Source organism: Antechinus flavipes, chromosome 4 (assembly GCF_016432865.1).
Source record: "Antechinus flavipes isolate AdamAnt ecotype Samford, QLD, Australia chromosome 4, AdamAnt_v2, whole genome shotgun sequence".
Taxonomy (NCBI): domain Eukaryota; kingdom Metazoa; phylum Chordata; class Mammalia; order Dasyuromorphia; family Dasyuridae; genus Antechinus; species Antechinus flavipes.
Genome location: NC_067401.1, coordinates 460,950,960 through 460,971,922, shown reverse-complemented (window position 1 = coordinate 460,971,922; position 20,963 = coordinate 460,950,960). Strand labels below are relative to the sequence as shown.

Genomic DNA, 20,963 nt, shown 5'->3' with positions numbered 1-20,963 from the left:
TGTATGTATATATATATATATATATATATATATATATGAACTTCCCAGATTAACAGAAGAAAAAATCGAATAATTAACTCATCTTAGCAAAAGAAAATGATCAATGGAATTTCTTAAAAAAAAAAAAAAAGCCAGGACCAATTGTATTCAAACTTTGTTAAAATAGGCAAAGAATTCTTGTCAAATTTCTTTTATGACACAAATATGATGCAGATAACTAAAGCTAGAAGATTGAAAACAAGAGACAGAAAACTATAGATCCATTTCTCTAATGAGCATAGATATAAAAGTTGTAATTAAACCTTAGCAAGGAGATTACAGCAATATATTATATGAATCTGCTTAAGCCCCCTTTCTCCTCACCTGCTTACCTGTTTGTGCTCTCTCCCAGTTCAGTCCAATAAATCTGCTCCCATGTTCACTCAGTTCAATGCTTCCTTTGCAAAAGATCATATATTTAGATCCCAAAGAGATCTTGGAGCTGAGTGAGTCCAATCTCCTTATTTCATAGAAGAGGAGGCCCAACCCAAGAAAGGTTAATTACCTTTGAGTCCCACATCATATTATCAGCAGAAGAGGGATTGGAAGCTTGGGGTTTCTAACTACAAGTTTGCAATTCTTCTCTTTCCTTGAAAAGCATTAGAATTATTCCTTTTTTTGTGTTTGTTTAAATAGTCCAATTTTATCTATTTATTTTATTAAAGCTTTTTATTTTTCAAAACATATGAATGGATAATTCTTCAACATTAATCTTTGCAAAACCTTGTGTTCCAATTTCCCCCCTTTGCTCACCCCTCCCCTAGATGCAAGTAGTCCAATATATGTTAAACATGGTAGAAATATATTAAATCCAATATATGCATACATATTTATACAATTATCTTGCTGGACAAGAAAAATCAAATCAAACTGGAAAAAATGAGAAACAAAATAACATGCAAGTAAACAACAACAACAAAAAAAGTGAAAATTCTATGTTGTGAACGACATTCAGTTCCCACAGTTCTCTCTCTGTGTGTAGATGTTATCCACTATCCTTTAATCTCTTTTTCTTCTCTTATTGTCAAAGCTAGCATGGCTAATGCAATTTTGAATAGTAATGATGATAGTGGGCAACCTTGTTTCACCACTGATCTTATTGGGAATGGTTCTAGTTTGTCCCCATTACATATGATGCTTGCTGATGATATTTAAATAAATGCTACTGATCATTTTAAGGAAAAATCCATTTATTCCTATGCTCTTTAATATTTTTAATAGAAATTGGTGTTGGAATTTATCAAATGCTTTTTCTGCAGCTATTGAAATAATCATACGGTTTTTCTTAGTTTGGTTACTGGTATAATCAATTATGCTAATAGTTTTCCTAATATTGAACCAGCTCTGCATTCCTGTTATAAATCCTACTTGGCCATAATATATGATCTGGAGGATAACTTTCTGTAATCTCTTTGCTAATATTTTATTTAAGATTTTTGCATCAATATTCATAGGGAATTTGGTCTATAATTTTCTTTTTCTGTTTTCATCCTACCTAGTTTAGGTATCAGTACCATGTCTGTATTATAAAAGGAGTTTGGTAGGATTTCTTCATTTCCTGTTTTTTCAAATAGTTTGTATAGTATTGGAGTTAATTGCTCTTTAAATGTTTGTTAGAATTCACATGCAAATCCATCTGGCTCTAGAGATTTTTTTCTTAGGGAGTTGATTATCTTGTTCTATTTCTTTTTCTAAAATGGAGCTATTTGAGTAATTTATTTGCTCTTCTGTTAATCTGGCAGAATTATTCTTAAAAACAGCAACTTCTGGGACAACTAGATGATGTAGGGACAGCTACATGATACAATGGATAGACCACTGGTCCTGAAGTCAGGAGGACCTGAGTTCAAATCCAGCCTCAGATACTTAATACTTACTATCTGTGTGACCATAGGTAAATCACTTAAATCCAATTACCTCATCAAAAACAAACAAACAAATAAATAATTAGGTAATTTAGCAACTTCAATTTAGATAGCATGTTTTCTTTTCTTTTTTTTTTAATAAAGATTTTTATTTTCAAAACATATGCACAGATAATTTGGCAACACTGACCCTTGTCAGTAGCCTTGTGCTTCAGATTTTCTGCTCCTTCTTCCCACCCCTTCCCCTAGATGGCAAGCAATCCAATACATGTTAAATATGTTTAAAATATATGTTAAATTTAATATGTGTAAACATATGTATACAATTCTTTTGCTGCACAAGAAAAAATCAGATCAAAAAAGGAAAGTAAATGAGTAAGAAACCAAAATGCAAGCAAACAACAACAAAAAGAGTGAGAATCTTATGTTGTGATCCACATTCACTTCCCAAAGTCCTCTCTCTGGATGCAGATGGCTCTCTTCATTGCAAGATCACTGGAACTTACATCAATCACCTCATTGTTGGAAAGAGTCACGTTCATCAGAATTGATTGTGGTATAATATTGATATTGCCATGTACAATGATCTCCTGGTTTTGTTCATTTCTTGTGGCATCACTTTATGTAAGTCTCCCCAGGCCTCTCTGAAATCATCCTGCTGATTGTTTCTTATAGAACAAGAATATTCCATATCATTTATATATCATAACTTATTCAGCCATTCTCCAGCTGATGGGCAGCAACTCAGTTTCCATTTCCTTGCCACTACAAAAAGGGCTGCCACAAACATCTTTGCACATGCGGGTCCTTTTCCCTCCTTTAAATTCTCTTTGGGATACAAGCCCAATAGAAACACTGCTGGGTCAAATGGGAAGCACAATTTGATAACTTTTTGAACTTAGTTCCAAATTGTTCTCCAGAATGGTTGGATCTGTTCACATTTCCACCAATAATGTATTGGTATCCCATTTCCCACATTCCTTCCAATCTTCATCCTTGTCTTTTCTTGTCATCTTAGCCAATCTGAGAGGTATGTAGTGATATCTCAAAGTTGACTTAGTTTGCATTTCTCTGATCAGTAGTGATTTAGAGGACCTTCTCATAAGATAGAAATAGTTTTAATTCTTCATTTGAAAATTGTCTATTCATATCCTTTGACCATTTATCAATTGGAGAATGGCTTATAAATTTGAGTCAATTCTCTCTATATTTTAGAAATGAGGTCTTTATCAGAAACCTTAAATGTAAAAATGATTACCCAATTTATTGCTTCCCTTCTGATCTTGTCTGCATTGGTTTTGTTTGTACAAAAAAAAATTTTTTTTTTCTTGAGGCACTTGGGGTAAAGTAAATTTCCTAGGGTCACACAGCTAGGAAGTGTTAAGTGTCTGGGATCAGATTTGAACTCAGGTCCTCCTAACTTCAGGGCTGGTATTCTATCTACTATGCTACCTAGCTCCCTCCCCCAATTTTTTTTTTAACTTAATATAATCAAATTATCTAGCTGGTGTTAAAAATATATGTTAAATCTAATATGTATAAACATATTTGTACAATTCTTTTGCTGCACAAGAAAAATCAGATCAAAACTTATTCCAGTTCTTCTTTGGACCCAAATTCCTTCCTTCTCCACCGATCTGAGAGGTAAACTATCCTGTGTCCTTCTAATTTGATATCCTGTTTTTTATGCTTCTCTTACACTTGAGGAAATTCAGGCACAGTAACATTCAGTGACTTAATCAAAGCTCTATAGCTGTATAAATTAGAGATGGGAGGGCTTAATAGCTAAACTTTCTAATACACTTTAATGTCTATAAAAACATCTCTTATCTCCTGAGGGCTTTATCCTACTGTGATGCTAACCCTTTATCAAGGAGACTGTTGTAACTAAGATTTCATGGGTGTGGGGAATTCCCAAGTGTAGAAACTCTAGCCCTGGATGCTAGTTGGCAAGTCCTTTGTAACTCAGTTTTGGAGAGTTGCCTGGGAGTACTTAGGGGTAAAGTGACCCATCCAGCATCACACAGACAGGATGCATCAGACCTTTCTAAATCTCAGCTTGGCCTCATATCTGCTCTGCCTCTGGAAGTCAGTATGACAGGTATTGTCACCCACATTCGACCCACTCCTGTCATTTTCTTGCCTTTGTCTCTTCTGGACCAAAGGCCAGGACTAGGAGGACTTATCCCTTTTGGGTCTGAAACTTCTGCCCTGGGGCCCTTGCTCTTCTGATTTGGGAATTTCTCACAATCTACAATGTCAGTCAGTTAAGGAATATTTGCAAGGTCCATTTTGTGCCAAACTGGTCCAAGTTGTAGACAGTTACAATATGTAGCCAGCCTCGTAAAACTTCACTTTACATCTTGGCCAACTTTTTGCCAGCCATGCTTCTTCCAAGCCCTACCCTTGCTCCTTCCACATATGGAACCATAAGCAAATATTGCCATTTCTTTTGGAAAGAATGTGCCATCTCCCCTGGGGTCCACTAACCACCTCTGTGACATCCTAAAACAAAGCATCTTTCTCTGATCATCACTTCCCTGTATGTGTTTTCTCTCCTTATGAAAATATATGCTCCTTGAGAACAGGGAAAGTCTCCCTTCTGTATTTGTGTCTCCAGGGCTTGCCATTGAGGTAAACTTTGTAAAAACTTAGTAAATGTTTTTGTTTTTTTCTTTCATTAGTTCAGTCACCATCCATACATGGAATCATCCGTTACAGTAAATGATTAAATTTTGGATGCTGTGGATAAGTTCTCTTACCTTGGCAGGATACTTTCCAGGGATGGCCACATTGAGAATGCAATTGACGTACATGTTGCCGGAGCTAACTCAGTGTTGGGGAGGCTCCAAAGGAACGTGTGGGAGAGGAGAGGTATTAGACTGACTAACAAACTGAAGGTGTACAGAGCTGTTGTACTGATCTCATTGTTCTGTGTCTGTGAAACCTGAACAGTTTTTCAGCGCCATACTAGGAGACTGGATCACTTCCATTTGAGTTGTCTTAGGAAGATTCTGAAGATCCCCTGGAAGGACAAAATACCAGAAACCAAGATCCTTTCTTGAACGAAATTTCCGAGAGTCCCACCCTCCTGTAGAAAGCACAAAACTCCATTGGGCTGGCCACATTATTTGTATCCACTTGCCAAAAAAAAAAATTATGGAGAACTCACACAGGGCAAGAGTTTACAAAATGGTCAGAAAAACAAAGCAAGGTCTCTCTTCAGAATTTTAGAATCAGTTGTATGACATTATAGCCACTGGCACAGGACCACCTAGCATGGCATGCCCTCATCAGAGAAGGTTCTGTGCTCTATGAGAAAAGATAATTGAATTCTTCTAAAGGAAATGCAAGATGCATAAAATCAGAGAATCTACCTCAAAAGTTTATAGGGACTATTTGTGTCCAACCTGGGACAAAGCATCCTGAGCTCGTTTTGGTCTGATTGGACCCACAGTTGGACACAAGCTAACATGACTCTAACATGGGTGATATCCTTTTGGTCCTCTCTGAGAACAAAGAATAACCAACCAATGAAACAATCTTTATTCATGATAAAAATTAAATCTCAGGTTAAATATCAGGTCTATGGTTTCTTGGTCCCACCACTAACTAGAGATGAGACTCTCAGACTTGGGTTTCATCTAGAGTACAGTACTTTTCTCAGAACCCTCAGAATCACCTTTCTGGATCCCTCTTTTTAATCTGAAATAGCACCATTGGGTAAGAGAGATAACATTTATAAATAAAAGTAATTGCAAAATATATTCTCTTAGCAGAAGTGATAAGATCCCATGGTCTTGAATTCCAGCTCCAATATTTGAGGAAATCTTTGATTTCTGTGAATCTCTGTTTTTGTATTTCTAAAATCGTCTTGCTCTTAATTTAAAATTAGCTTCCAGTTTTCAATGTTTTAATTCAATTATGACTTTTTCTGGTTTCATTGAGCACCTGCTGTATATAGCATAGGCATAGGTGTGGCTGGAGAGGAATATTTCTACATAACATTCTTTGAGTAAATCACTTGGGATATGAGGCAACCAATCAGAGCAGAGATCTTCCTTCCATCTTTAGCCGTGCTGGGATATAAAATGGAAAGAATATAATTATTCTAGTTTTCATCTTTGTAAAAAGAATACCATTTGCTTTTTTAAGAAAAAAGAAAGCTCTTTTGTTTGATCATTTTTATTCAAAATACCACCAGTTTAATTTCCTCTCTTTTGGCAATAAGTAGCTTGTCTTTCATATTAGTCTAATGAGACTCATCAATGTTTTCACTTGTCCATCCTGCTGAGATCGCAGATTGATTTGGGAGCTCACTGTTGTGGGCACTCACATCACTCAAACAGATTCCCCATCCCTTCATGCATTCGCTTCTTTGTATTTCTTTTCCATTTTTTAAAATAAATCTTCTAAAGGGCTTCTATCCAGAATATTAAATGTTTGCTTCTATTCTTCCAACATTTTTAGATTTCTGGTATCTAAACATAGTAATATTAAAAAATAAGAACAATGAAAAAAGGACAATAATAAAGATATCTGGCATTTATAATGTTGTATGTATGTTATTGTGTAGTCTTAAGGATAGTCCTGTGAGGCAGATGCTCATATTACTCTTCCTTTCTTTTCACCAAATCTATGATTTTGTTAGTATGAATTGGCCCCCTGGGGAAAACATCCTTTACCCAGACTGACTGATAATGGATCTAACTTTTAGTCTTAGGGAGCTGGCTCTTGCCTGGGGTCATGCAACAAGTAGGTGTCAGAGGGGGAGATATGAACTTGCTGCCTCTATTTCATATAAAAGATGAGAAAATTGAATCACAGAGAGTAGTGATTAACCTGTAGCCAGCTAGGTGATGCCATAGTGAATAGAGCCCAGGGCTTAGAATCAGAAAGATTCATCTTCCTGAACTTACTAAGTGGATGATTCTGGGCAAGTCCCTTTAATCACTTTTGCCTCAGTTTCCTCATCTGTAAAATGAGTTGGAAAAGGAAATGGCAAACCATTTTAGTAACTTTGTCAAGAAAACTTCAAATGAGATCACAAAGAGTCAGATATCGCTCAACAAAAACAACAAAATGTCATCATTTGGCTCCACTTCTTCCTGACTACCAGCTTAGCACTACCCACTCAGGCCAGCCTTTCCTGGTCCACCGCTGCGTCTAAATGAACAACTTAGCTCTTTCCCCAGTAATTTACTTCCTTACCTATGTCCTTCCTGTATCCATTTTAATGACAGCTAGATGGCATCAGGGACTTGCAATCAGGGAAATGCAAGATCAAATCCTGACCTTACTTACTAGCTGTGTGACTTGGACAAATCACTTCACCTTTAAGCCTCAGTTAACTCATTTGCAAAATGGCAACAGAAATTGTGCCTACCTTCTAAGGTGGTCTCAAGTACTTTGCAAACCTTAAAGTGCTGTATAAATTCTAGCTATTAATGGATAATTGGTTGCAAATTTCCATGCTTACTTATTCAAGTCACACAGTGATGTTTTATTAATTAATATCAATTATTTACATTAAATAATAGGATACTGCGTAGGGAGTTCTGTTATTGAAAATTGAGCCTGGGCCTGCTGATGGGATTGCCCAGAATGCACTACCTGAAACCTGAGTTAGTGTCCCAGTATTAACCTTGTCACTCATCTTGGTGTCCAGTAGGAGCTTTCATTGTCTTGGGAAGTCTTTAAATAGCAGTCTGCCAGTTACTCTGTGAGATGGGGAATTGAACTCATTTCCATTCCACTCGGCTACCGGGAACCTTCTGCCAATAGATCACCTTTGAATGACTGTAGGTTTCCCTGGTACAACTGCAAAGAATTGATGTGGGATCCTTTACTTGGATCCTGGCAAACTTCCTTTAATTTCACCATGTCACCATCATTCGGGCCTACTTTTCTATTATAACATTCACATCCCCCCATATTTGACACAGTATGAATTTCTATCTCTTCTTTTCAATGAGTCTCTCTCCTCCCTCTCCTTGTCCCCATCTCTGTCCCTAGCTTTGTGCCTCCTCATAATCCCATATTTTGGATTTCTACTTTCAGTCTTGGAAAATTCCCCACCACTCATACATTGACTCACTCCCCCCACCCAGGACTTTCTGTGGGATCTGCAAATTTTGTGTCATGCCTAGGGCTCTAGAGAGAAAATCAAATTCCATAAATCAGCATTCCGTACCCACCGAGACTAATAACAAGTATCAGAGGCAGCAGAGTTCTAACTGTATAATCAGGAACACCTGAGTTCAAATCCACTTTCAAATATTTATTAGGTGTATGACCCTAAACAAGTCACTTAATTGCTGACTACCTTGGTTTCCTCATTTGTAAAATGGGAATAATAACACTTGCCTCCCAGCATTACTGTGAAGATCAACAGAAATAATATTCATAAAGTATGTTATAGCCCTAAATTATTTTACAAATATTATTATTAGTAGTAGCAATAATAATAATTATAGCTAAGATTTATATAGTGATTAGTATGGTCTATGGTCATTATACTAAGCACTTCATTCGATCCTCATAACAACTCTGGGAGGAAAGTACTAATTTTAGCCCAATTTTACAGATTAAGGACTCAAAGAGGTCGGTTAACTTGCCCAGCTTTACACAGCTAGTGTTTGCAGCTGGATTTATAACCAGCTCCTCCTGATTTAGACCCAGTTCTCTGTAGACTATGTGATACCCCCTAGCTGCCTCCTGCTGCTAAGCAGCCTGAGCCAGGCCCTGTGCTGGATGCTGGATGTATAAAGACAGCAAAGAAGCAGTCATTCCCTCTGGAAACTTATATCCTGTAACGGAGTAGGGGTGAATAAGCAGAGTTCATGTTCATCAGCAGGAAAATATGAAACAATTCTCAAAAGAAATGCAAAGTACTTTATTTGGAGGACTAGGGGGCACCGACCACTTGGGGAATCAAGAATAGCTTTTCAACATCAGAGGCAGCATAAGAGTTCAGGTCTGATTCCCAAGGAAGTGATTCCAAAAGGCAGAACTGAGGAGGAAGAATGTTCAAGGCATAGGGCTGGGAAGATGGAAGGCCAAGACCAGGGAATACAACTCTTCCTGTTTGGCTAGAAGGCAAGGATGTGTGTGTGTGAGAGAGAGAGCTGTGTTAAATCATTCAGGAAAACAGATTCAAACCAGAACACCAACTGCTTTAAATACCAAGCAGGAGATTGTATTTTTTCCCAGAATACAATAAAAAACCATTGAAGCTTCTTAAGTCAAGGAGAAAGCATGGACAGAGTCTGAGTTTTATAAATATCCATTTGTCAACTATCTGAAGAATGGATTAAAGAGCTGAGACGTGACTCGGGGAGAATGGTTAAGAGGTTATTGCAATAGCCCTAGTAAGAAGTGAAGAGCTGAACCAGGGTGGTGGGTACTTAAGGGGAGAGCAGTGGGTAGATTCGGGATATTAGATCTTAGATTAAGAGCTAAAAAAGGACCTTGGGAGCCATCCCATTTAATAGATGAGAAAATTAAGACATTGAGAAGTTAAGAGATTTATGCAGTCACAAAATATCTAGAGGCAAGATTCAAACTCAAGTGATCAACATTTTCTTCACTGTGCTGTCTTGTTGAGGTAAAAAGAAGGTTGAAAAGATTTGGCAACTTTATTGTATATTTGGGGGTGAAATCTCTTTCTTTCTCCAATGAGTGAATGAGAGGGAAAGAGCCGAAGATAACATCTTGCAAACATGGCTAAATGGAAAGATGGTGGTGTTCTTGAGGGAAAAGAGAGCTAGAGTTCTATTTGGGACATAACGAGTTTAAAATCTTGACAATATTGGGCAGCTAGTATGGAATTAAATCTCAGGGAAGAAATGAGGGCTGCAGGGATAGATCACAAAATCATGTAATTAAAAATGATCATTGAACTCATAGAAGCTGATGAGATCCGCAAAAGAGAAAGTTTTCAAGGCAGAAAGAATTACCTAGATCTTTCTTCACTAAGAAAGATTCAGTCAAAGAGGTGATATTTGTATCATGACCCAGAAGGGGAAAACTGAAAAGCAGTTGCTGCTCAGTGTGTGGAGTTTGGAAATGCTTTGGAGACTGAAGGAAGACAAAGTAAAGGTTGGGAGAGTCACTGTAATTAATGAGAGAAGAAATCCAATGACTGATAAAAATATTGCCAACAAATATTGAAGATCCAGACACCCTTCTGTAACAAGAAATAGACTGCAAACATGTTGAACCTCTATCAGGTTGCTTGTTATCTTGAGGAGAGGTAAGGAAGGAAAGAAGAGAGAGAGATTTGGAAACAAAGTTTTGCAAAGATGAATATTGAAAACTACCTTTGCATATATTTGGAAAAAATAAAATGGTATCAAATAAAGAAATTTTTAAAAAAGAAATAGGGATGCAAATAGTTGAAATAGCTCCAAGTTAGAAGTCAATAGACCTTTCTGGTCAAGTCCCTGTTCCCTTCCTGAGCTGCCTAGTTTTGAGTCTTTCACATATTCCTAACCCTCTCTCTGCTGGAGCTTCCATCATTAGTTAAATGAGTAAGTTGGGCTCAGTGACCTCCATGAAGCCTTCTTGCCCTGACATTTCATGATTTTGAGAGTCAACTTCCTATAAGCCTTTTGGCAAACATCTTCCTCAGGCAGAGTCACTAGCAGAATCCTATTAATTTGCTTCTGTTGCTTCTCATCGTAGGCAGTGTGAAGAATGACGTCAAATGGCCCAGCCTGACACCGACTTGACAGTGGAGTCAGTGGGTAATTATAACTGCACGATTAATGGAGCCTTTGGAAGATTTTGTCAACGCTTTCTTATCAGAGCTCTGGCTTTTTATCTATCCAAAGGGATTTAATAACTCTACAGCCTTCCTCCTACCCCCCTTTTTTAATAAGTATTTTGTTGGTATTTTTATATATCACCATCACTTCCTGATGGCCCCCGAGCCCTGCAATAGATCACTCCTTTGTAACAGGAAAAAAACATAATTTCAGAAATTCTTTTATTGATGATCACCCAGAAGATCCTAGGGTCAGAAACCAAGAACCAGAAGATTTCTCAGAATCCAGCAAGTCCAATTTCCTTGGACACAGAGAGATTAATGCTTGAGGCAGAATTTGAAACTACGTCTTTGTGACTTATGATCTTGAGTCTTATCCATGACCACACTATTTCTGCTCATATGGATATCGGTACTTTACTCTTACAGGAAATGATGCAATAAATAATTTCGTAGGCCAAATGTTATAAGACATTTTAATGCTGCTGGTAAATTTGACACAAAAATTATTTAGAAGAGGAAGAAAAATTTCTCAAAAAATTTTTAAAATAATTTTAATGAGGAGTTTAGGGAAAAAGATAATTCATTCTCTACAACTTTCCTGGATTTACCATTTCTTCAATATGGACATTGTTTCCAGTCATATAGCTCTTAGCCCATCCTAGGCAATTCTTGCCCACATTTTCTCCAAAATTCCCAGCAGAGGGTTTATCCTGCTTGTTGAGGGATTTCCTTGAGCCTTTTTCACATTGTGTATGGTTACCAGAGGAGCAACAGACAAATTTATCTCTCTCTCATTGGAACACCGGCTTATGCTTTTCTCTGTACATTTATCTGCTGAAATTCTCAAGGTTTTTTCTCCTGTCGAACTTCTCCTTAATAATGAGTTATAGCAAGATCATTCTCATGTGCATCTCCCCATGATCTTTAGGGTCATCTTTTTTGCTGTGTTCTCTGATCCCAGAAATACCATGAAAAACAATACCAGTGTTAAAAAGATGGGCCTTTGCTTCAGGGGAAAGCTTGAGATCATTCAAAAAAAAAATAACACTGTCAGGAAGACAAGCTATTCTTCTCTCCTTATCTTTTTTGCCCATTCTGAGCCTATTTTTTTGTCCTCGGTCATGCCCAATGCAGATAAATGTAATAAATGCAATAAGGACCAGCTCCATGAGTTTTCTGTCCAACTCTGCATTGTAGTCCAGACAACAGAGCTATCCTTCATCTAATTGCTTTTCCCCATATGCAAACTTTTTTGAGTTCTTGTATCTTTTTTAGCAGGTTTCCCAATGCTTGTGGGCATGGTGAAGTCAATACAATATCATCCACAAACCTGAGCATTTAAAGGGCCTTAGTACTTCGAGTTCTTACTTTAGGAAAAGAAAAGATTGGATTCACTGGCAGAATCTTACATCTTTTCTCTCGATTTTATTCACCATCCATCTGCCTCTATGACTTTGAATAGATCCTCCCTCATGCCTGGAATGTTCTCCCTCTTAACTTTGGCCTCTTGAAATCCCTATTTCTTTTCAAGGTTCTTTTCTGACAAAGATTTGTCATAGTGAAGAGGATTCAGAATCACCTGGGGTCCGTTGATGCATGTTATTGTTGGATGAAAAGACCCTAACTTTATTCATAGACTAGAATAAAAGCCCAAAGACATACTGCTGATGTTGGAATTAACCATATCCTCTATTATGGACCTTTCTAAAGCTTTTACTTCACTGATAATTATAATCTTATTTTTACATTTAAATTTTTTAAAAACAAATACAAAACCAGAAAAGAAACGCTTTGGGAAAAGGAAAGTTCCCACCTTCCTCCCCAGTTCCTGAGTATTTTTTAACTTATGATGGTGCCAAGTGTTTATTCACAGTGGCTTATGATACAAAGTTATCACTTCCAAATCCACAAATATTCTTTTACCGAGCTAGAATATTGCCATTTCCTGGAATATTTATATCTTCCTCTGATGATTCTGTAACTGCTGCTGATGAAAAATCTCTTAAAATTCTGGCCAAAAAATGGTTAACATCAGATTAAAATCTTTGATTGGTTGTTGTCCTTCATTCTCAAAGAAGATCAAAATGACATCTTTACGTTAAGGTTCAGTTACAGTGGGTCTGACTCTGGTTGATCAGACCAATATAAGCCCAGAATGCTCTGCCACAGGTTGGACACAAATAGTCCATGTGAACATTGTGGGGGGGAGGGGGCTTCTCTAATTTTGTGCATCACACATTTCTTCTGAGGCAATTCAATTCTGCTTTGCTCATAGAGCACAGCACCTTCTCTGATGAGGCCATGAGACTGTGTTCTTTTATCCAGTAACACATGTAGATGGTACATCTTATTCCTCTGACAAATGTTATCAATAAAAACATTTACATTATTAACAATAATTATAAATGATCATTTATAAGACTATTAATATGATGAATTTATCATCATAGGATGATGATGATGATGATGAAACTTTAAAGGTTGGCAAAGCACTTTCCATATACTCCTTCATTTGAACTTAACAAAAACCCTTTGAAGTAGGTGCTTTTATTATTGACCTTTTATGGTCCAGGAAACTGAGACTGTGAGAAGTGAAATAGCTTATTGTTGGCTGCAGAACTAAAATGTTTGGAGTAGGATTTGAACTCCGTCCTTTCCTACTCCACATCTAATGCACTGTGTAAATGCACTCTCTGACCACATTCAGATTAAACACACTTAAATGTCAGGTGAGCACTAAAAGAGGAAGGAGTGACTCACTTTCTAAGGTCCCTTCTAGCTTCCGGTCTATGTAAGGCTTTCTCAGAGATTTCGTTGACTTCTAGTGAACAATTTCTCCTGAGTTCCTTTCTCTGGGAGAAGTGCCTGTAGAAATCTGCTTATAGGAGGTAGAGATCTGCTTAGGGTTGAGATCTAGGATGATCACATTCCCTCAGAAAAGGGCAGAAAGAAAAGACTTTCAGGAGGGGAAAGGATCTTCTTGTCCACCTCCTGGCAAGCCTTGGCATGAATCCCCTGTGTTCCATGGCTGTTGCTGCTGAGTTCTTGCTCTGCTATTTGAAGTTTGTGTGAGCTCAGGCTGGCTCCGGCTCCGGGCCCTAATGGTTGCTGGCACTAGCTCATCACAATAGCTTCGAGCACAGCTTGCCACAGCACTGCTTGCTTCCAACTGTCTTTTTCTACAGACACATTCCGGCACATTCAAAAGAAAGAAAGGAAAGGGGGGAGGAAAAGGAACCGCATCCATTTCAGGTTCCAATCAAGGGCTCCTGGATGGGGTGGGATTTGGACTCTGGACTCTCTTTCCCTTCACCCCCTCGTGTTCCCGTCTCATCCCACCCCCCTGAAATCCGTGTGTTTGCAAGCACATCGGAAATGCTTGGTTTGGACCCCATCTCGGTATCCTATGGTGTTCCAAATTTGGGGAGCTTTGGAAACATCAGCCGGTGACCTTCGCCCTCTCAGTGGTGGCCCTTCTGGGTGAGCCACGGGCAGTTTGGATAAAGAAGAAAGTGAAGGAGCTTCTTGCACCCAGATCGGAGGCTTTTCTTTCCCGGGAAGCAGGCGGCCAATTTCTCGTCTTCTTCCTGATGCGTTTTGGAGACCGTTCCCGTCGGCCTCTCGGGAGGTTGAGGCAGGCCATTCGCATCCCCGGGGTTTTGTTCCGAGAGGCACTTCGCTGAGGAGGCTAAGCCGAGCTAGGGCTGTTGGGAGACGCAAAGGTTCAGTGGAAGGCGCCGAGGCGCTCGCACAATCCTGTGTCAGCCAGAGTCCTGGAGGAGAGAATCCCTTTTTACAAAAGGGTGAATTGAGTCCAGTTGTCTCAAGCAGCCGGAGCCAATGAGCCTGGAGTGGGCGGAGCTCCAGTGAGTGCGTTACGTGGCCAGATGATAATTCTGAATGAAGATTTTCCCCAATCCGAGGTGCCATTTGCTCCGCGGCTGCCTCGGGGTCCGCGGGCTCGGTCCGGGGCGCGAGTGGCCCGCCCGGGAGGGCACCGGCGCAGCCCGCGCACTTGGCGGGCTGAGGCTCGCCAGCCCGGTGCACGCGAGGGGCCGGTGAGGAGCCCTTCGGAATTTTGCATGAGTGGGGCTCTCCAGCTGAATGAATTCAGCGAGTGGCAGCGGGTAGCTTGCAGACGAGCCGCCTCCACCAGGAGGCTACAGACAGAGCAAACACCGAGGTGCCGTTTGCAGAGGGAGAGCCGGGGCTGAGCGAGCTGCCCGCCCAGAGCCCAGCTGCGCGGAACCCGCGACGCGCCCTCCGGCTCCCGCTCGCGGCCCCAGCCACCCTCGGGCGCCGGGACCTGGCCGAAGCGAACCCGGCTGCGCCCCGAGTGCCGAGGGCGCTCCTCCGCTCGGCTCCGGCTTCCCCCCGGGCGTCTGTGCCAGCTCTCACCCCGCCAGCCCAATCATGACGGCCAGGGAGCCTGCGAAGGAGCTGGGCGCTCTGGAGAGCGAGGTGCGCATCCGGACTTTCAAGGAGCAAATGCACTTGGAACTGGAGCTGCCCAGGTCCGGCACCAGACCCACTTCCCCCAAGATCTCCCCTCGCAGCTCTCCCCGAAACTCCCCATGCTTCTTCCGAAAGTTGCTGGTGAATAAGAGCATCCGGCAACGCCGGCGGTTCACGGTGGCGCATACGTGGTAAGCCCGGCTTTCTCCCTCTCCTTCTTCCCCCGGGACAGGGAGAGCGGTGGAACCCAAACAAACCCGGCTTTCGTTCACCTTACATGAGGCCAGGGGGAGCTGAGGAGGGAGGGGGGCAGGGGCAAAGCGGCGCTGGGGAAGTCGGTCCTGGCTTCTGCTGTTCTGGCTGAAATCCAGAAACCTTGGAACGGGGAGGGAGGCTCACCTGGATCTCTAAGGCGGAGGAAGGGGCCAGGGTGGTGGTGGTTGTGGTGGTGGTGGGGGGGGGGGGTTGTGATTGCAGTGAGGGAAGGGGCCGGGATTGCTTTAAGAAAACGTCTCGCAGGGATGGGTGCCCACTGGTACCAGGCGCAGCTGTTTCAATGGGCTGTTTGGGAGTTGAAGGCTGAGTGGATGCTGGAGTGTTTCCCCTTTCTTTCTAGGCCGTGCTATGGCTTTGCTGGTCCACTTAAAATGTATAGACTCTTTATAGATCAGGTTTGAAAAGCGGGCTTGGACTTTTTTTTTAGGGGGGGAGGGCTCTCTCTATGTCCCCCAGTACATATCTATGGAAAATACATTCCCGTGCTGGATAAAACACAAAGGGTAAACATTATTTGTCCTTGCCAAATTGGGGGATGCTTTCTCTGTATTCTGAGAGAAGAAGAATTAAGACAGCTCCGTTTTTATGCTTGAAAACTCCTTAAAGCTTGACTAGGGCTGCAATTCCATTTCTTTCATAAATTGTACTGATTTGCTCCCCAACTTTCTAAGAAAGGGGGGGCCCAACTGGCAGAGGAGACTTTTCCTGAAGAACCCAGAAGTCTCTGAGAGATGCAGTTCCAGGTGAAGATGCCCCACTGTGGCTATCTGAGGGAAGAACGTTGTTTCTTTTGGTGGTTGTCATTTTATTGTTCTCCTCTGGCTCTGTGACTTAAATAATGTGGTAAAAGTGTGAAGTTACCCACCACTGGGGTAGATTAGCAACTCTTCTCTAATTTAGAGTCCTAGAGAGGCCTGGGATATTACTGACAGGTTAGGTGACTTGTCCTCCCATTGGAGTCTAAACTCGAATCCAGGTGTTCTGACAACTAGACTGACAGGGAAATACCTTTTTTTTGTTTTTCAATTTTATAGAAGCTTAAAATCCTAAAATGCTTTAAAAAAGCAGAAATGCAATCCGATTACAGGTAGTGCAGTGGATAGGTGTTTGGGGTTGGAGTCAATCAGGGTTTGAACTTGTCTATACCTTAAGCAAGTCTCTTAATCTGAGTCTCGATTCTTTAAATGCTTGTGGACTTCATCGTAGAATGAGGACATCAGACCCCTAAAGTCCCATCTGGCTTGAAATTTATGATCCTGTAAGAGGGAGAATTGGAACCATCTTCTTAGTTGGTATACCAAGGCTCTCAGGTATGGTGCAGTTCTTTCTCCAGCTCAGGCATGAGATCTGAGAAATAGCTCAGCAACCCTTTAATCAGTGCAAATGAAAATGCAAGAGCCACAGTTCATTTGCTTTTTTTAGTCTATTTTTTTTCCTTTTGAAGGATGACACCATTCAAAATTAAGTTCTTCTGCCATTGGAATGGTTTTTTGTTATTTAATAGGGGGAGATATGGGGAGTTGCAGCATTTCCTGAGAGCTGTTCCAGCATCCTAGTCTGGAAAGAATATATTTCTGCAAAGATGATCCCTGTACACTGGCATCTGGACAGTGACGTTTGGGGCTATAGGAATGATTATTCACTCTAATTCATGGTGTTTCAACCTTTGGGGGTCATGGAACCTTTTGACAGCTTGGGAAAACTTATGTTTTTTTTTTTCTTTTGAGTGATGTTTTGTTTTTTATAATATATAATGAAAGAATGTGGAAAATTTCAGTTAAGTTAGTGAAAATAAGGATGTATTATTTTCCATCATGTTTCATGGACCCTCTGAAATATACCCAATGACTCCAATGGATTCCTGCTCAAATTCTATTTTCTCATTGCTCCTGGTCAGCCCTACAAAAAACCCATACAGAGCTTCAGCCTGCATCAGCTCAAAATGCACTGTTGCCATTCAAGTCATACAAAGTGTGGCCAAATAAGCAGGCTGCCTTTTAATTTATTCTACGTAAAATTGCCTTGCAATGGTACCTTGGAGCTCGCCACATTATTTATTTGCTTACAGACCCTTCTGACTTTTTAGCTTCTTAAGATGCTGACATTTTTAGCAGAAGGTTTCCCAGAAGAACCTCATGGTCTGCTGGCTTCTTCCCTCTTTTTTTTTTTTTTTTTTTTTTTTTTTATAGCATGTGAATGTGTTTATGCAAATGTTTCACTAAATTGTGTTACTATAGGAAATAGCTGAATGAAATATTAATTATGCTAAAAATGAAAGCCCAATAAGATGTTATGATTTGCATATAAATGCATACATAGAGCTATATTTAAAAATATCCTGATCTCTATTAGTAGGGAGTTTCCTCATGTGAATTGATAGTCTATTCCTTATTTTTGTGCCCTTATACATATATGTTTGTGTGTATATATACATATGCATACGCATCACCCTCATTCATACAGGTACATACATGTACACATGCATGCATATGTATTCTTATCTCTAGTCAAGGCAAGCTGTGATTTTTTAGCAGAAGAAAATCTAATTAGAGTTTTTAGTAAGCTCATTTTCAGATAATGATAAATCCAATTAAAGCTCAGATATGCCTCCCATATGATAATGATTTTAGCTACACAAATATACGAACATGACTTTTCTCCTTGGGACAGATTTGACGCAGTGCTATAAATATGAATTGGATTATTCTCCAATTGGCCAAACAATATTTTGGAATAACTACTTTGGGCTTTTAATTTTGCTCATGTGTTGTCCCCTCGAGGCACTGGTAAGTTGAAGAAGGGAAATTTTATGACATGAGCGTGGGATCATGGTAAATGACCAGCTTCCTTAGTCAAGGGAAAAGGGTTAAATCATTCATGAGAAAAACAACATGAAGGCAAAGTGGTCTAATGACTGAGCTTGACAATAGAAAGACCTGGCTTCACGTCCTGCCTATTGGATTAATTAGCCAAAAGAACAAGACATTTAATTTCTCTAAACCTCAATTTCTTCATCTGTAAAAGGAGAATAATAATATCCATCATGTCTACCTTGCTTGGTTATTTGTAGAAGCATAGATCTAGAGCTGGAAGATACCTATTCAAAACTAACCCCCTCATTTTATACATGAGAAAAAATAGGAAAAGGGGAAATATTAGGAAAGTTGTTCAAAGTCATACAGTGAAAGGTTCAGGATTTGAAGTTGGTCCTAGGATGTGGCACTATATCCCACTGTCTCCTTTTGCTTAAGATACATACAGGGGAAGTGACTTCTACTCCACTCACTTCCCCAGCTAGTAATTGTCCAAGGTAGCATTTGAAGCCTAATTTCTGATTCTAAGTTTAGTACTGTGGATACTATAATATAGTACATTTCTTCATCTTGCTTCTGGGGCAGCTAGGTGGCACCTATGGCAGATAGAACTCTGGACCTGAAATTAGGAGAATTCATGTTTATGAGTTCAAATCTCACCTCTGACACTTGCCAGCTGTGTGACCCTGAACAAGTCACTCAACCACATTTGCCTCAATTTCCTTAAATGCAAAATGAGTTGGAGAAGGAGATGGCAAACCTCTTCAGTATCTTTACCAAAAATCCCAAAGATCCCAAATAGGATCATAAAGAATCTCATACAACTGAAGAGATGGAACAATGCAACTTGTTCCTTATGTTTTAAAAACAACAAAAAGTGTTTCTTCTCTTCTTATTAAGATATAATGTAGTTTGCTTTGGTCAGTCTGACATGACAAAAGCCTAGCAGCCTCCTCTCCCTGGTGACCAATATTTTCAAAACCTTGCATTTAAATTGGAAATACAAATGTGCTCTTAGAAATGAGAAGCAAGTCATTATTTTTCACCCTTAGATGGGAGGATTCTTTTCAGGAATGGTTTGATATTTGAGCTAAAATTGAGACAATTCTCAATGACATGAGAGCTTTTGGATCCAAACCTTTCAAATAGGTTTTTGTTCTTTTGTCATTTACAGGGTTGGGTTTATTTTGATAAATTTATGGGTTTGTTTGTGTTTTTAAAATAGAAATCAGTAGGGAAAAGTGGTTGAGATGAGGGGAGAGCAAATGTCATCCTGAAACTCACTTGTGAAATCAGGATCCTGACTGGCAATATAGTTAAACTCTTGTCTTTAATTAGGATAATTATCATCTTTTGTCTGGATTGTACCTTGTCATATCATTTTCAAAACTGGCCCCTTTGGAAGCTTTATAATATTTCTCTGTGCAAAATTTAATCATTTCAAGACTGATATTATTATGACAATCTTACCTTAGATAGTCAATAAACATTTATTAAGCACTTACTATGTACCAGGTACTTTGCTAAGTGCAGGGGATAAAAAAGAAGGCAACTGTAGCCCCTGTCTTAAAGGACCACACCATCCAAGAGGAAGACAACAAGCAAATAACTATATTCCAACAAGCTTTAGACAGAATAAATAGTAAATAAATGGTGCTAAGGAAGATTGGGCATGACTTCTTCTCAAAGGTACGATTTTGGCTGGGACTTAAAGGAAGCCAGGGAATTCTGGAGGCAGATATGAAGAGGGAGAGCATTCCAGGGATGGGGAACATCCAGAGAAAATACCCAGCCCAGAGAAACCTCAATTTAGCTCAGTCTTTCATGCTGAGACTTAAGATGGATCTTAATGTGGATATGGAAAATTTCCATAATTTTCCATAATTCCCATAATGGGAATTTTCTATAAAATTCCATAATCATAGTATCAGAAATCAAGAAGTAGGAGGAGCCTTTGATTCCATCTCATTCATTCTTCTCATTTACATATAAGAAAAATGAAACCCAAGAAGATGATGTGACTGGGGCAGCTGCTGGTACAGTGGATGGAGCACAGGGTTTGAAAGTAAAAAGACCTGAGTTCAAATGTAGCCTCAGAAATTTGCTAGCTATGTGAATGTGGCTTATTATTTAACCTCTGTCTGACTTAGTTTCCTCATCTGTAAAATTGGGGAAATAATAGCACCTGCTTCCCAGAATTGTCATGAGAACCAAGCAACATAATATTTGTACAGTTGTCTGGAAGCCTTCAAGTGCTCTACCAATGAATACTATCTATCAAATTAAATTGTCCAAGTTTGAATCCTAAATATGCCTTCTATTGGGAAGCTGATCTCGAATCCTCTGACTCCAAGTTCAGCCACTTTCATGGATCTGAAATTGTACTTGAGTGAATTCCAGTGACATTCAAAGTTGCCTCTCAGCCTTCTCTTCTCGAGGCTGAATAATCTCTGTTGTTTTTAGCTTTCATCTACTGATTTGCCACTCTCTTAGTCATCGCTGTGATTCTTCTCTGAACCTTCTCCAAGTTTCCTAATTGCCTTTAAATTCTAGAGTTTAGAATTAAACACCCGGCTCTCAGGTCTGAGAAGGGAGATTTCTGCTGCAATTCTATGTGAGCTGACTGAGAGCCAGTTAGCCACTCTCCATCTGGGAGGGGTCAGCCCTGGCCACCCAGTATTATCTCCCATCATCACAATTTTCAGCTTACTCTAAGCTACCACCATTGTGTTCTTGCCTTTCCAA

General features: G+C 39.8%; 1 protein-coding gene across 2 annotated transcripts in view; it reads left to right on the top strand.

Moving 5' to 3' along the window:
- The window catches only part of PDE4B (phosphodiesterase 4B), a 628,586-nt gene that overhangs the window by 196,717 nt on the left and 410,906 nt on the right, over nucleotides 1-20,963 (top strand). The window contains exon 1 of one of the 2 annotated variants that reach the window (XM_051999489.1): nucleotides 14,641-15,320. The exons of the other annotated variant lie outside the window; for it this stretch is intronic. Coding sequence (XP_051855449.1) covers nucleotides 15,088-15,320 — 233 coding nt within the window. The 5' untranslated portion in view covers nucleotides 14,641-15,087. Of the gene's footprint in view, nucleotides 1-14,640; nucleotides 15,321-20,963 lie in introns of those variants that run through there. 2 annotated transcript variants of the gene reach the window in all.